General features: G+C 36.8%; 1 protein-coding gene across 1 annotated transcript in view; it reads left to right on the top strand.

Annotated features, from left to right (window-relative positions):
• sardh (sarcosine dehydrogenase) overlaps positions 1–16,664 on the top strand; it is a 71,706-nt gene extending 55,042 nt beyond the window's left edge. Inside the window, exons 16-20 of the mRNA XM_016518725.1 lie at positions 1,085–1,178; positions 5,343–5,505; positions 7,225–7,393; positions 8,515–8,650; positions 15,790–16,664. Coding sequence (XP_016374211.1) covers positions 1,085–1,178; positions 5,343–5,505; positions 7,225–7,393; positions 8,515–8,650; positions 15,790–15,918 — 691 coding nt within the window. The 3' untranslated portion in view covers positions 15,919–16,664. The remainder of the gene's footprint in view (positions 1–1,084; positions 1,179–5,342; positions 5,506–7,224; positions 7,394–8,514; positions 8,651–15,789) is intronic.
• Positions 16,665–17,125: the final 461 nt, after the last annotated feature.

Raw genomic sequence — 17,125 nt, 5'->3', positions numbered from 1 at the left:
ATGAATACTTATGCAATGGAATCATTTTAGTTTTTTATTTTTAATAAATTTGCAAAAATGTTAAAACCCTGTTTTTTTTGCTTGACAATTATGGTGTATGGAGTGTAGATTGTTGTGGAAAAAAGGTAATTTAAAGCAGTTTAACATAAGGCAGCAACAAAACAAAATGTGAAAAAAATGAAGGGGTATGAATACATTTACACACTGTATATGATGCAATGACATTTTATATGTTAAGTGTGGCTGAAGTGTCCAGCTACATTTCAGGCCACCGTATTTATTTGAATTTTACAAATTATTAATCTGTGTATTTTTTTATTTTTTTTAATAACTGATCTTGTTTTTTATTTTATTTTTGTTTTCAAATTAAATGTTACTTTAAGATACTATTTTAAAATAAAGTTCTATCATTTTAAACCTAACGAACCTCTTTTGTGAAATGTTTTGCTTAAAGTATGTTTTTCTTCAAACTAAATTCCACGTGATTTGATATATTTTTATGTATTAATGCACTTTAATTGTGAATTAAGTATCCAAATACTTTCCACACCACTGTTTATTTTGATTTTAAATATTAATAATCTGTTTATTTTTTTATTTTAATGCATCTTATTTTATTTTTATTCTGAAATTAAACGTTACTTTATAATATTATTTTAAATTAATTTAAAGTTTGCCACTTGATATGATACATTACACTTTAAGTGCGAATTAAGTGTCCAAATACTTTTTGGGGCCATTGTATTTATTCTAATTTCACTAATTATTTTATTTTATTTATGAATACTATTTAAATACATAAATACAATTTAAAATGATTATTTAGAATTTTTTATTTTATATATTACATGAATACTATTTAAATACATAAATACAATTTAAAATTCAATCTTTAAATTAATTAAATTTTAGTTTAATTTAATTTAAATAAAATTAGGAAAGTGAGAAGTTCACTAACTTTTAAAACTCATAAAGCTGATGCTGATTTATGAGGTCTTGACTTTGTTGTTATGGTTCTATGCAGACTGTAAAAAGCGAGTTTTCAGTGAACTGACAGTAAAGTGTGTGATTTGTGTGTTGACAGCCGTGAGCTGCTGCAGGAAGTGCTGGACTCCGACCTCAGCAGCGATGCGTTTCCCTTCTCCACACACAAGATAGTGAACGCCGCTGGACACAAGGTAACGCTCTCTCTTTCTCCCTGTCCTCCATCTTTGTGCAGTTCCTGCTCTGTCTGACACTCTCAGACACATTTGCTCATGCTCTAATTAGTGGCACCCGCTTCAGCAAAGCATCGCTATTATTATTTATCAACTTTTGTTATTTTTCAAGCCAAAAATTCAGCTCATAACTCACCCTGTACCATGTGTCATAGACATGAAAGATGTGCCTCTTATGCCTATTATTGAGGAGATGTGTGCTGATTTATGCATATTGCAGCTAGATGAGCAGGTGTTTCACATTATAACTGTTACTATAATGCAATTTTTTGCCGAAATGCTGTATTGACCAATCAGCACCCAGAACCGGAATATTGTATTTTATTTTGTATTTATTTTATTTTATTTATTTATTTATTCCCACTACTCAGTGTCTCTGTCAGTCTCATGGACACTTTCTGTTTGTGTGTGTGTGTGTGTGTGTGTGTTTATGCACGTCAGACAGATGGTCTACTTCCACTCTTGTGACTAACATAGACACACAGCTCTATATTGGCTGATGGCTGGTGTCGTCCTCTTTAATCTCTGCTCACTCCTTCACTCTCTTTTTCTCTTTTAATTTATAACAGTGTATATCAAGAAAAGCAAAGCCAAAAAAAAAAAAAAAGTTTGTAGTTCATGCAGTTAATAGAATCAAGCACCATTGTTATTTATGCATACATTAGACATTACATTACAGTAGATTCATTTTCTTTGTAGATGCTTCATAACCAAAGACTTCCACCTGACTGGTGGTGAATTTAAACGACACAATGTAAGCCTAATCGAGGAATATGGACATTGAGCTTGAGGTCAGTCAGTGCATGGAAGTGAGCAAGAATGATTCGTTCATTTAAAAGATTTGTTAAAAAGCACCAATATGATGGAGACGGTAAATCAGTATACAGTACTTGCATTTTTCAATAATTTCATAATCACGGATAAATATAAATACATTTTTTATGATTATTTCTAGAGCTGTAATTGGTAAACGTAATACTGTATTTTAAATGTGCGTATTTATGTGCATTTTTATTCAAGCAGACGTAACACATACAGTTTCTGACAATCTCATGTTAATCTTGAGTACCTATAGAGTAGTATTGCATCCTTCATATCTCCAAACAGTCTTTAGTTTTATCATATTTTCAAGAAATTCCACCCTTCATGACACCCTTCATACAGGGCCATACTCGACAGAAAACTTTCCGAAACTTTTACAAACCCTGAAGGGGTGTATTTGCCACAGAAATACTCTGTCATATGTCCAACTCATTTTTTGAGACTTTGGTCATGTTTATCATAAGAATCCAACTCTTTATCTGTGTAAATAAGTCAGAATGCATGAAATAGCATTAGACCTGCCCTTTAACTAATTGTTTTTATTATCAAATTGGAAATACTTGATTCTGTTTTGCGACATGCATTTATTTATATATATATATATATATATACATTTTTCAAATGATTATTGAGTGTCACATTTGGCCCTTTCTGTGATATCATTAAAAAGTACAGTACTGTTCAAGATTTTATGGTCGGTCAGATTTTTTTTTTTTTATGTTTCTTGAAGAAGTCTCTTCTCGGCGCAATTTATTTGATCAAAAATACAGTAAAAATAGGAATATTGTGAAGTATTATTACAATCTAAAATAACTGTTTCCTATTGTAATATATTGTAAAATGTAATTTATTTCTGTGATCAAAGCTGAATTTTCAGCGTCATCTCACATGATCCTTCAGAAATCATTTTAATATGCTGATTTGATGCTCAATAAACATTTCTTCTTATTATTATTATCAATGTTGAAAACAGTTGTGCTGCTTCATATTTTGTGGAAACCATGATGCTTTTTTTTCAGGATTCTTTAATCAATAGAAAGTTCAAAAGCATTTATTTAAATCTGAATTAATTTGTAACATTAAAATCGTCTTTACTGACACTTTTGAACAACTTATTGCATCCTTGCAGAATAAAATTATTAACTTAAAAAAAAAACACATCTGGTTGAATGCATTTTTTGGTGACATATAGAAGTGGGTAAATCTGAAATCAGGGATCATATACACATGCATCATCCTGCTTCTGTTTGTTTTAAACTAAACTCTTGAGTATCTTTCAAACTTTTTATACCCTGAACCTTACAAACAGCAAAAACAGTGGCTCTTCAAGAGCTGCTGGTAACACACCAACTTCATTCCTGCAAAAACCGATAAAGACCTGTGCACTCTGACTCCCAGATACTGCATAAAACCAGCCAATCAGATTGGAACCGGCGATTTTTGCCAGCTTTTGGTTGAATATGCTTCAAGCGGTCTGTACGGTCTGCAGATGGGTTATCTGAGGCTAAGACCCTGGCCTAGTGGATTGTGGGTAACAGGGTCTCGAGCTATTGAAACAGTGTCTTGAATTAGACGACAACTATTGACGGCCAGAAACGCTTCACATGCTCACTGTATCTCCCTGCAGGTTACAGTCGAGAGCGCAGTGCTTGTTTCTGGCTGATAATGGTGTCCTTCACATGATCTCAGTCCTGCCAGATTGATTTCAGCCCCTCAGGCCTGGCACAATGAACCGCTCCTCTCTGCTCACTGCAAACACACAGTAATGCACACACTCGGCTGCGTCTGTTCTGGAGAACGACCAGGCTATTATCTGAGTGACTGTTGTGTGCTTTGCTGCTTAGGGCTGTTGATTCTTCTCATTTGGCCGGCTGCTGTATCTTGATCCCTGGTTGGGTGTTAATGTGTGTTCGGTAAGAGAGAGAGGCAGGTACTTCAGCTCAGTTTCATGAACAGTTGAGCTTTAAGTTAATGGAGGCTGGACAGATGGACGCCAGGATGAACGTCTACTGAAACTGTTCTCACCTCATTTTTCACAGCGTTCTCTGACTGTCTTTATGGAAAATACTCTGAGTTCGTCATGTAACTCTTGTGCCGGAATTATTATTAACATTAAAACCATTTTAAGATTTACCACATTTACAAGACAGTTCAACTCTGAGCTTTTGTCTAAGTTGTTTGAAATGTACTTTTAAATTTACACTACCATTCAAAAGTTGAGGTCAGTAAGATTGAAGGTGTGTCCCAAATCGAGTACTTATGCACTATTCTATGACGTTTTGTAGTATAAATAATGCGAGTAGTGTGTTCACAGTGAAAATTCCAAAAAGAAAAAGTACACTTTAAACACCCGGATGATGCACTTAAATAACCGAAAAAATGAAGTGTGGAATGTTGGACACTTCATGCACTCAATTGTCGCAGCTTTAATTACGTACCGAAGGGGGAGGGGCTATGAGACTCCGATTATGAATGACAAAATAACATTATATAATTCATACACTACATCGTTGAGTACATAGTGCATAAGTACATAGTGTATGAGTGCAGAGTGTATAGTGCGTCATTTGAGACGCAGCTTGAGATTCGTAAGAGATTTCGATTTTTATTCATCAAGGTCACATTAAATTGATCAAAAGTGACAGTAAAGACATTTATTAACAAAAGATTTCTATTTCACATAAATGGTGTTCTTTTGAACTTTATATTTAACAAAGAATCCTGAAGAAAAGGTTATCACAGTTTCCACAAAAATGTAAAGCAGCAAAAACTTTTTGATAATTGTAATTGATAATAATCAGAAATGTTTCTCGAGCAGCAAATCAGCATATTAGAATGATCTCTGAAGGATCATGTGACACTGAAGACTGGAGTAATGATGCTGAAAATGAAAAAAATTATTTTTATTACCGTTCCCAAATTTTTGCATGATAGTGTCTATTTAATTTTATTTGTTTGAATGGAAACGGTTTATTCAGATATCAAAGTGCTTTCAGAGAAAGTCAAAAATTCAACATGTAATTTTAGTATTCTTGAATAATATAAAAATATACTTTATCATACTATTAGACTATTTTCTACTTTTGTTCTGTTTAGTCTCATCTGTCTTGGTTTTAACCTCTATCACCCATAAGGGATTTTTAGGGGCCAAGCACTGAACTATTCCAGGGAGCCGGGTAATGAAACAAACTACAGTACACTCATGTACTCTTTCTTATAACAAACGGATGCAATTTCTCTTCTGCATTTAGCATAAAATTGTCCTTTTTTCTTTCTTTCTTTCTTTTTTGTGTGTGTTTATAGGTGAGGGCCATGCGTTTGTCATTCGTGGGTGAGATGGGCTGGGAGCTTCACATCCCTAAAGAGTCCTGTCTGCCCGTCTACCACGCCGTCAGGGCCGCAGGGGCCAAATATGGCATTTGTAATGCTGGCTACAGGGCCATTGACTCCTTGAGCATTGAGAAAGGTAAGGGTTAATGTTATTATTATTACTATCACTTTAATTCACTGTCACTATCAATGTTATTTTGACTTGGGTCAGTAAGAAACCATCCAAAACCACACAACCACTCTGCAGTGCCTTGGCAGTCACCCTAACTTGTGCGACATTTTGCGTAGGATCACTAACATTTTCTTCTGGAAACATAAAAATCTAGTTCAGTAGTAAAAGATGACGTTATGAGTGTTGGCTATCTGAGGTGCCCTTTTAGTGTGTCAAGGTCAGTTGATTTACCATGGGGTTTGTTGATGAACAGTGTTTGGGTTACTAGAGTTTGATTCAACAGATCTCGATTGATCTGCGATACATTTTCGATTCACACCGCAAGCATAAATCATCATTGTATCGCTCTCCAGTAGAGCCACATATATAATTCATTCTTAGTGCTTCTTTCAGCCTTAAATGGCCGTTTTTCTGCTGCAGCACTGGTCAAGTAATGCAGTAAATGCACACAGGTGGAGATAATAGTTCAGATGTACTGTAGGCTGGTAGGCGTCTCTTATGCATTGAGCTCTTTGTGGAATTAAAGGGAGAAGTAGACAGCGGGGCACAATAAAAACTCATTACTGCAGCTGAAGACTTCAGCACTTCCACTGCACTCTTAAGACTCACTATGTAGGTCATATCTACTAGACTGTGGTTGAAATACTCTACCTGAGTGCAAGATGAAGAAATAAGTCCATCTCTGTTTGTGTGAATGCATCAGCATGCTAGTGATAATGGATGTGTGATTTCATGTTTAGTGTTTCTCTGCATTTGGTTCAATGACGTGATGCTCTTTGGATCTATTAATTATTTAAAAGTATTTAAAAATGCCATTTACACAGACAATGAAATAAAGCACTCTTTATGATAGACAGTGTTTTTTATTTTCTGAATTAAAATGAATTTTGATCCCTTTTGTGGGGTCAGGTTTAAAATGTTAAGATTATAAGAGATTGTAACAAAGAAACAGTAATATTAAAAGCTGACACTCTCTAATTATTATTATTATTAGAATTCTTGTTTGTTTGTTTACAAAATTATTATTTCCTGAAAGGAAAAATAAACATTTTTGTTGTAAAATATTATTAATATAAAAAAAAATCGACATTACAGTTTAAAAATATGGTGTCAGTATGATTTTTTCAAATGTTTCATAAAGTAAAAAAAAGCTCATACAGAAAAATCAGTAATATTGTGAAATATTATTACAATTTAAAATAACTTTTTTTCTATGTTAATATATTGTAAAATGTAATTTATTTCTGTGATGCAAAGCTGAATTTTCAGCATCATTACTCCAGTCTTCAGTGTCACATGATCCTTCAGAAATCATTCTAATATGCTGATATTTCCATTAATCGGCAATTATTTAAAAAGAAATTGTGGAAAATGTAATACATTTTTTCAGTGTTCTGTAATGAATAGAAAGTCCAATATATATATCTCTTTATTTATATATCTCTTTTGTCACTTTTGACTAATTTAATGTGCCCTTGCTGAATAAGTATTCATTTCCTTCAAAATAAAAAAATAAAATAAAAATCTGACCCCAAACTTTTGAACGAGTGTATATGCAGGAAGTCATTCTGTTCAAAACATTTTTACAATTATTAAATCAAAATTCTGTTGACCAGGTTTGTTTATTTTTTTTTATTGTTCAAAAGTGGTTTTGAATGAACTGTCTATCTCTCTCTTTTTCAGGTTACAGACATTGGCATGCAGATCTGCGGCCTGATGACACTCCACTAGAGGCAGGACTTGCATTCACCTGTAAGATGAAGACCTCCATTCCCTTCCTGGGCCGGAAGGCGCTGGAGGCCCAAAAGGCTGAGGGCCTGCGCAGACGAATCGTCTGCTTCACAGTTGATGAGTGAGTCCCAGCACACCAAAGAAGAGATTTCAACAAAATCATAGTTCTCACTGTTAAGAATGTAGACGTAATAAAAAAGGCAGGAATATTAAGATGGTAGATTAACTGGAGGATTTAATAGGCCTTTGACTGAATTTCGAAATCATTTTAGCAGTTATTTCTCTGTTTGCTTTAAGCATTTTGTTTTAGCATTACATCAGTTGCTCACCAGTGGATGCTCTGCAGTGAATGGGTGCCGTCAGAATGAGAGTCCAAACAGCAGATAAAAACATCACAATAATCCACAAGTAATCCACACCACCCCAGTCCATCAGTTAATGTCTTGTGATGTGAAAAGCTGTGTGTTTGTACAGAACAAACTTGATTCTGGCTGACTTTTTCACTGGAGGAAGTGTTATTATGGATTGTGGACTCATATTTTAGCCAGAAGCAATGGTTTGACGTTAAGAATGTCTTAATGATGGATTTGTTTCTTACAAACACACAGCTTTTCACTTCACACAACATTAACTGATGGACTGGAGTGGTGTGGATTACTGTGAAGAAACAAACTGGTATACATCCTGGATGGCCTGAGTGGGGGAGTATATTTTCAGCAAATTTTCATTTTTGGGTGAACGTCTTTAAAATTCAAAGCACAGCAGTAGACTAATATGCTGGTCATCACTGGTTTCATAGCCTCCGGTATTTGGCAAGTTTTTTGACATTTATTTACAAACCGTCTTGACTTAAAAGTGAATAATTGCTGTAATTCCGAACTAATGATATTATACATCACAATACATTTGACTGATAAGGTTTTTCAAGGAGACATCTGAGTTTGACCAACACTTTCCACTTTTCATGTCCACTTAGAGCTTCATTCGTTCCTGACATGAGCCTTAGTCAATACAAGTTCAGTCATTTTAAACTATATACTTTATAATTTATAGAAGTTGAATTCACAACAAACTTGGATTCAGTGATGTTAATACTTTTTAGAAGTTGCAAGCAAACAGCCAATTCTGGATATGGCCTCAAGGATCTGCCATGAATGCCATGCAGTTTTTCTGGACCAGTGTTCATGTTATTTAGGTATCCTCATTTGATCAGCACTGATGTGTTGTTTGTCTTTCCTGCAGGAAAGTGCCAATGTTTGGTCTGGAAACTATTTTCCGCAATAGTGTTCCTGTGGGACACCTGAGGCGCTCCGAATTTGGATTTGCCATTGACAAGACCATTGGCTATGGTTATATCCGCAACCCAGATGGTGGAGTGGTGAGTACCATACAACAGCTGTCTGCCTAAAGGCTAGAATACACTACATGATTTTTGCCCCGATTTACAGTCTAGAGAAGTCGATGCTAGTTGACCGATTTCATGGGAAATCATGTAGTGTATGATGGTCACAGACGCTATGATTCCATCCAGTCAGAGGATATCAAAAAGGTTTGATATTTTCAGCCAATACGGTTTTGAAAGGAAGGTGGAGACTTCATTTCGATGTAGTCTAAAAGTGCAGTCACATTAACGAAATTTTTATGAAGATTCTGGGGCAAAAAGGTCAATTCGATTGTAATAGTGTAGATGTATGAAACTCAGCTCACACAGAAGTCCATTTCAAAACAAGCAGCTTTCTGTTGGTCAAAGTGGTAAATTCACATGAATATCTGAACCAAGTGTGAAATCTGCGTAGGGAAATCTTTTGCCAAAGTTCCCAATCACGTGGATTTCTGTTCACTGAACAATGGCAAATGTGACCGAACCACAAGGCAACATCAAAGACAATCCCAGAATGCACTGCACAGAGTGAAAAAGTTCATCTAAGGTGGTGGATGTAGAGAGAAATGCAGAAAAAAATAGACGATTTTACCAAATATTTGTGTGTGCTATGGGTCATATTTTAATTTGGGGACCAATTCCACTATTAACTACAACTTTTGCCACACTAAAATGCTAATTACTGCTTACGAACATTTAGTTAAGGTAGTTGTCAAGTTTGCGTATAGGGTAGGATTAAGGAATATGGTCATGCAGAATAAGGCATTAATATGTGCTTTGTACATACTGATAAACAGCCAGTATGCTAGTAATATGCATACTAGTAAGCAACTAGTTAATAGTGAGAATTGGTCCCTAAACCAAAGTGTTACCATGCTATGTATTTTAGGCATACTACTGTAGATTGCATTATTAGCATAGCAGCATGCTATCATCTACAGAATCTGTATTGAAATCAGTTGTAAATCAAGTGATAAGGCAATAGGCAGTAGAGAGCAAGGCAGATAGGCTGCATACAGCTGTTTTATGTTTTACTCACACAGTCAGATCAGACATCAGAATATGAGAATGGGTCACTTCTTATCATCAACGTGATATTTTAAGTATAATTGAACTGTGGCAAGTACTTCTAACAGATAAGTATTAAGAAGCCCTCTTCTCCTCTGATTTGTGTCTTTGTTGCATATGCACTTGTTTCCCTTCTCTGCTGTTATGACTGAGAGTGAGTCATGCGAGTTGTTCCTCATATAGGCTAATTTAACAGGCCTGTAAAGAGCGATGATTAGATGAAGGTTACTGTGTGCCATCGTCTCTGCTGAGCACATGCTGCCATTATTGTGAAGTGCTCATTTCCATTTCTTAAGTTTTAATACTTACTATTCTGAAATTAATGGTGGGGTTAAGTATGGGTGCTGTGACCTAAACCTTATATCATCATATGACCGTTTTTGGTGAAAATTCAGTGAAAAAAATGTTTAATGTAATAACCTTTAACATAAATAACAATGAAACATAAATGTATTAAATTATTATTAATTTAAATTAATTACAATTATTATTATTTAATATAATAATTTATTAAATAATACAGAAAAATGTATAAAAAAAACAGGAAGGGGGCAAAAACCTTTTCACGGCACTGTAGGTTTGTCAAGTGTCAAGGTCTCTCGTCCATGTATAAAATGGTTTATATACAGTTTTGCTCATAAGTTTACATACCCCTTGAAGAATATGCAAAATGTTACTCATTTTCACAAAATAAGAGGGATCATGAAAATTGCACATTATTTTTTATTTAGTACTGTCTTGAATAAGCTATGTCACATAACGGATGTTTATATATACTCCACAAGACAAAATAATAACTGAATTTATAAAAAAATTATTAAATTATTATATTAATTGAATATTAATACTGTGTGTTGTTTCCTGGGTGATCCACGACTGTTTTTATGTTTTGTGATGGTTGTTCATGAGTCCCTTGTTTGTCTTGAACAGTTCAACTGCTTGTTGTTCTTCAGAAAAATCCTCCAGCTCCTGCACATTCTTTGGTTTTCCAGCTTCTTCTGCATATCTGAACCCTTTCCAACAGTGACTGTATGATTTTGAGATCCATCTTTTCACTCTGAGGACAATTGAGGGACTCATACATAATAATTACAAAAGGTCAAAACATTTACTGATGCTCAAGAAGGCAACACGATGCATTAAGAATAAACTTTTGAACAGGATGATGATGATGATTTTTCTTCTGGTCGCTTTGTCCACATACGAAACGCTGGTCTGCCATCGCAGAGGGATCCCCAGCCTGACACGTCCGTGGGAACCACTATTCGTCTAACTACTCTGGCCATAGCAGCACCCTATTCGTACATGGCTGTGCCAACCAGTGCGTCAGTGCTTCGAGACATGAGCGCGTTATGACAAGGCACATTGTCCCTGCTCTCCACGCTTGCCATGGGACACGACTCTGTAACCATAGTTGCAGTGCCCTCATGCAGCAAGCCCCGTTGGCAGACAGAGACTGCAGCTGCCATCAGTCCAGCAATCTCTGATACGTTTTCAGGGGACGGCTCGGCCCTGCACAAAAGTGGCCAGTGTATCGTGAATGGACTGAACTCTCTGTGCTGATAAGTGCGTGAGCATGCAGGGGAAACCTTGCATCGCGGAAATAAGTGCGACTGGACTTTCTCTACTCTGTTAATAGCTGACCGCTGCTCTACGGCAGGGGCTGCTTACAACGTGTGAATGAGTGAGCGACTGGATTTTCCTGAGCTCTGAACGTGGCTAACCGTTGCTTTGAGGCAAGGGGCTGCCGCTATCATGTGAATGAGTAAGCGATTGGGACTTCTCTGTGTTCTGTACACGGCTGGCCACTGCTCAGAGGCAAGGGGCTACTGATATCCCGCAAATTAGAGAGCGATTGGAACTCCTTCATGCTCTGCTTACAGCTGGCTGCAGCTTTGAGGCAATGGGGTGCTGATATGGAAATTTCCTGTGAATGAGCGATCGAGTGACTGGACCTTCTCCATGCTCTGCACACAGCTGGCCACTGCTCTAAGGCAAGGGGCTGCTCATATCCAGCGAATTAGTGAGAGCCTGGAACTTTTCTGTGCTCTGCACATGACTGGTCACTGTTTTGAGACAAGGGGCTGCTGGTATCATGTGAATGAGCGATCGAGCGACTTGAGATTCTCCGTGCTCTGTACACAGCAGGCTGCTGCTTGAATCATGCGAATGAGGGTCTGTGAAACCCTGTAAACCTTCTCTCATAGAGAGCACTGTCAGCGACAGGGCTATTTTCCCGCCAACTTCAGGTCCCGGCTTAGGGTGGGAGGGTTGAGGTAAACACAGGAACTGGGCCCGTGCCGCTTGCTTCCGAAGTTCTTAGGGTATCGCTTAATGGCTGGTAGACAAACACGGGCTGTACTGCATCTGTGTGAGGGCCGCCCAGGCAGAAAGACAGTGAATATCCATTCTGAAGGAGACATGGGAGGTTTAGGTGAATTGACACGTCGCATGCCCATCTCCTAAACTTTCTGTCCCAAGCTGCCATGCCTTCTGTCTCCACGGCTCAGCAGCAGAGGTGAGGAAGTGAACGGACAGCTTATCCGTACTATAAGTGACGTGACATGTGGTGACCCATACTCGGAATTAGTGCTCTGCATTTATCCCATCCAAAGTGCACAGACACAGCAGTGAACACACACACACCGTGAAAATACACCCGGAGCAGTGGGCAGCCATTTATGCTGCGGCGCCCGGGGAGCAGTTGGGGGTTCGGTGCCTTGCTCAAGGGCACCTCAGTCGTGGTATTGAAGGTGGGAGAGAGCGCTGTACATCCCCCCCCCCCACCTACAATCCCTGCCGGTATGAGACTCGAACCCGCAACCTTTGGGTTACGAGTCCGACTCTCTAACCATTAGGCCACGACTTCCCCATAAGAAGATGTTATACTCACCGGAACACTGCAGGGAATGGCAATTCGGGCACCTTCCACTGAAGCGCGTACCTTCAACGGTGAGCGATAAGAGGCTTCTTGAAACAGCATCGCTAAGTGAAGGAGAAAGATTCTGAGGGAACTTGTCACTCGACATCACCTATATAGCGGCTGAGCCCGCCAATCAGGTGAATGCTTGAACGCCATTGGCTATTACGGAGCAATAGAGTGATTCAATCAGGCTTCAGCATCTCGGAGGAAAAGGGTTTCCCCATACATAATGTCGAGAGACCGAATCGATAAGGGAACCATCTTTTGTGTGGAACTACTTCTTTCCTCCATGGATTCAAATCTCAGTTTGACAGTGTAACAGCTGAGCCCAAGTCTCCGTTACTAATTCGAAAACGTCACTTTAGAACTAGTAACGAAGGAACGTTGAGTTGCTTCATTGTATTATTGCATTACTGTATTAAAAGCTCACTGACACAAACACACCATTTCTCAATACTAAATACTATTATTATTAAATACTACTATTATTTATATAAAATATTATTTTTTGAATAATAATATTTAATAAACAACAAAAACAGCCATCATAAAAGTTGCTAGGCAATTCAGTCAAAAGTACAAAGGCAGCACTCTGATATACAGCGTGTGATTCAATCAGGCTTCAGCATCTCGGAGGAAAAGGGTTTCCCCATACATAATGTCGAGAGACCGAATCGATAAGGGAACCATCTTTTGTGTGGAACTACTTCTTTCCTCCATGGATTCAAATCTCAGTTTGACAGTGTAACAGCTGAGCCCAAGTCTCCGTTACTAATTCGAAAACGTCACTTTAGAACTAGTAACGAAGGAACGTTGAGTTGCTTCATTGTATTATTGCATTACTGTATTAAAAGCTCACTGACACAAACACACCATTTCTCAATACTAAATACTATTATTATTAAATACTACTATTATTTATATAAAATATTATTTTTTGAATAATAATATTTAATAAACAACAAAAACAGCCATCATAAAAGTTGCTAGGCAATTCAGTCAAAAGTACAAAGGCAGCACTCTGATATACAGCGTTAAAGTTACATAAAATATAACGTGATGAGATTTTGCCCTCAGCCGGTGAGATTTACCCAAAACGAATTATATCTCATGTTTAACCACTATAGAGACATTAGAGCCAGCGGCAAATTCCAGAAGATCTGGCCGAAGTGAGGCTGCTCTCGCCGGGTTCATGAGTGCTGAACGGCCGCTGATGCCCTGGATATCTCCAAAACATTCAAATAGGCATTATCTTTATTAACAAACTGCATATTTGAAGTCTGAACTACATTCTAAACTAAAAGAAACTCTTAAAACTACATTACGTGACGCAAAAACAGTATTATTTATAAAATTATAAATCAGCCAATCGGATTGTATAAATGTGTATATATATATATATATATATATATATAAATAAACAGTGTGAGTCTGTGTGGGTGTGTGTTATGATTCTTGGACACAGTGGCAGCTCTGAAGTCCGTGTACTGTGAGTATGACATGATACAGGGGGATGTGTACTTAATGTTAACTGACAGAGAGCTAGATGAGGAGGGACAGATGGGGAGGTAGAGTTGAGACGTCTCCATTCCACAGCATAGACGGCAGTGCTGTTGAACAGGGTTAAGCGCTGTTCTGATCAGACCTTTACTCTCTCTGCTCACTGCATTACACACCACTGACACATCACTGGACATAATGTCAGAGAACTATTATTCACGGCCGAGAGACCTCGAGACTTCATGCATAAGACTTTTCATAGTTTCTAGTTCAAATTTTTTAAGTTTCCAAACCCGTGTGACTTACTTTCTACAGTGGAACACAAAAGAGGAAATTTTGAAAAATGTCCTGGAGAGTTTACAAGCTTCAAAAGGACTGAAAGCATTGTAAAAGCAGCCCTTACTAGTCAATGTATTTACTTACTAGTAAATAAATACTATAATTCGTTCAAATAAATGTGGTCTTACCCCACTCTTTCATCTGCTAACGAGACGTAACTGACAAAAATAACCATCATTTTTACCCTTCCAGTTAAATATTGCGCTGCTAACATCATAAACAGCTTTAAGTTGGCAATGCTGGTAAATAACCATGGTACCATTGGATAATACACGGCTAGCGGAGGCAACCACCGAAATCGTTTAATGCACAGCTAGCCATGCATTATCCCTTACATATAGCATTTTTTTTTTATAAAATTGTTATTGTTTATTCTTTAGCATATAAACATTATAAGAAATATAAGACTGTGTATGTAATGGCTTTAATGAGGGAAAAACTACAGTCCCCTGATGCTTTGAATATGACAATTTAAAAACAATGGAGAAATGGAAAACTATTGATTTAAAGATGCTGATTGTGTATATGGAAACTATATTTTATGTTTATTGCAGAATATGAATAGATATACAAATATTTAAGCAGGTCCGTGCATAGAAGGACTGATTCGATTACGTGATTCGCAGTGCTTCATGGAAGTGGGAGGAGTTAAAGAGTTTTTGCTTGTCGCGAATTCACCACAATTATGAATACTTAAAAAATAAATAAATAACCTGACTGCTTCAACAAAGCATATATCATCAATAAATAAACTTTGATATTTTGCCTTTTTTGTGTTTGCATTTTGATACCTTTAAATACATGTATGCAGGAGTATGTGGAGCTCAAGACACTCTGTAGAGCTTCTGTATTAACTGCATGTGCAAATAGAATGTTTTATTTGTACACTGCACAGCAGTTTTGCTTTAGTTACTATAGCTACAGCTGCGGCTTACTGCTTAATTCTTTGTAGCAATCAGTGGATATCTACCAATGTGTCCATTAAGACTGCAATGTGCCCACTTACAGAGGTCAGGCTAGTTTTCCAGCAACTGCGTCTTGATCTCGACTCCACAGGGTAATGCCTGCAGCTCGTTCAGATTTAATTAAAAAGAGATGCAACCCCGGACAGAGAGCGAGCCGCAGGGGCACAGATAGAAAGAGAGGGATGTGAGAGCAGACCTAATTTCTGTTGCATGGTTTGACACTGTGATATGAATGAAAAAAAAAAAAAACATTAATGTGGATTAAAAGCCTTTTCATTTTAATCATAAATCCATTTTACTCAAACTTCACTTGAATTTGTCCATGTTCACTTCGCCCCCAGGTGAGCCCTGATTTCGTCCGCAGCGGTGAATTCACTCTGGAGAGGATGGGCGTCACATATAAGGCTACGGCTCACCTGAAATCTCCCTTTGACCCCGAGAACAAGCGTGTTAAGGGCATCTACGGCTGAACAAAGCCAGAATGTAACTGATCCAGACTGATTCAGTGTAACTGAGGTAAATGTTTACGGGCCTTTATCCAACACATCAGCATCAGCATTCCAGGACAGAAATAAATACACTTCTGTATTTATATTCACTGGTTTTAAGGGATGATTCACCATAAAGATCATAGAAGAACAATGAACTAATGTGAATTTCAGAAATAGCCTGGGTATACAGTGTAATAGTGTTCAGCTTCTTTCAGTGCCTTAAATTTCATCTTTTTCAGAAAGAAATCATTTATATTTTTCAGAAAACCATGAGCCTGTCTCTTGACTTTTTTGTACTAGCTTGAATATTCGTGAGTGTTTTCATAGAATAGCTGTGCATTAAAGATGTTAGTCTTGGTTAAATGTAAAATAAAATCAAATAAAAAAAAATAACTGTAAGTTTGATTACTGTAACTTTTGCCAAATATAAATCTGTGGAATTAAATAAGATGTAGTCACATGATGTGAAAGTATTTTCTGTGTACAGGTTACAAATCATTTTGTATGCTGTATTTTCCAGACAGAATGAGAGAAATTAAATATGATTTCTGCATGTTGGGCCATCAGTTCATCCACATGTACTGTAACCATTAAATGACCATTTCACTGGATTTTAACCAGTAAAACAATAACCAAGGCATTTAATTTCCTTATTGCTAATAATAGTAATTCTTTCTAAAGTCTTTAATCTGTCTGCTCTTTAACTTCATTTGTTTAAATGGAAAGTGGGAATTTGCAAAATGTATGAAGATTAAAACCAAAATTTCTCATATTGTAAACACTGCAACTGTCATATTGTTTTTATGACTCCTTGTAGGAGAACATAAACTTCCATTCAAAAGTTTGGGTTAAGTAAGATTTTATTTTTTTTGATAGAAATTAATGCTTTTTATTTAGCAATAATGATTTAAATTGGCCAAAATGACAATAAAGCCATTTATAATCGTTCAAAAGATTTTTATTACAGATAAATGCTGATCTTTTTTAACTGTATATTTATTGAAAGAAAAAACGTATCACGGTTTCCACAAAAATATGAAGCAGCACAACTGTTTTCAACATTAATAATAATTAAAAATGTTTCTTAAGCAAAAAAATCAGCAAGTTAGAATGATTTCTGAAGGATCATGTGACACTGAAGACTGGAGTAATGATGCAGGAATAAATTACTAATAAATGAATAATT

This window comes from Sinocyclocheilus rhinocerous, unplaced genomic scaffold (genome assembly GCF_001515625.1).
Source record: "Sinocyclocheilus rhinocerous isolate Xijiao unplaced genomic scaffold, SAMN03320098_v1.1 scaffold688, whole genome shotgun sequence".
In the NCBI taxonomy this organism is placed as follows: domain Eukaryota; kingdom Metazoa; phylum Chordata; class Actinopteri; order Cypriniformes; family Cyprinidae; genus Sinocyclocheilus; species Sinocyclocheilus rhinocerous.
The sequence above is the reverse complement of the archived record's forward strand: the minus strand, read 5'-3'. Positions and strand labels throughout refer to the sequence as shown.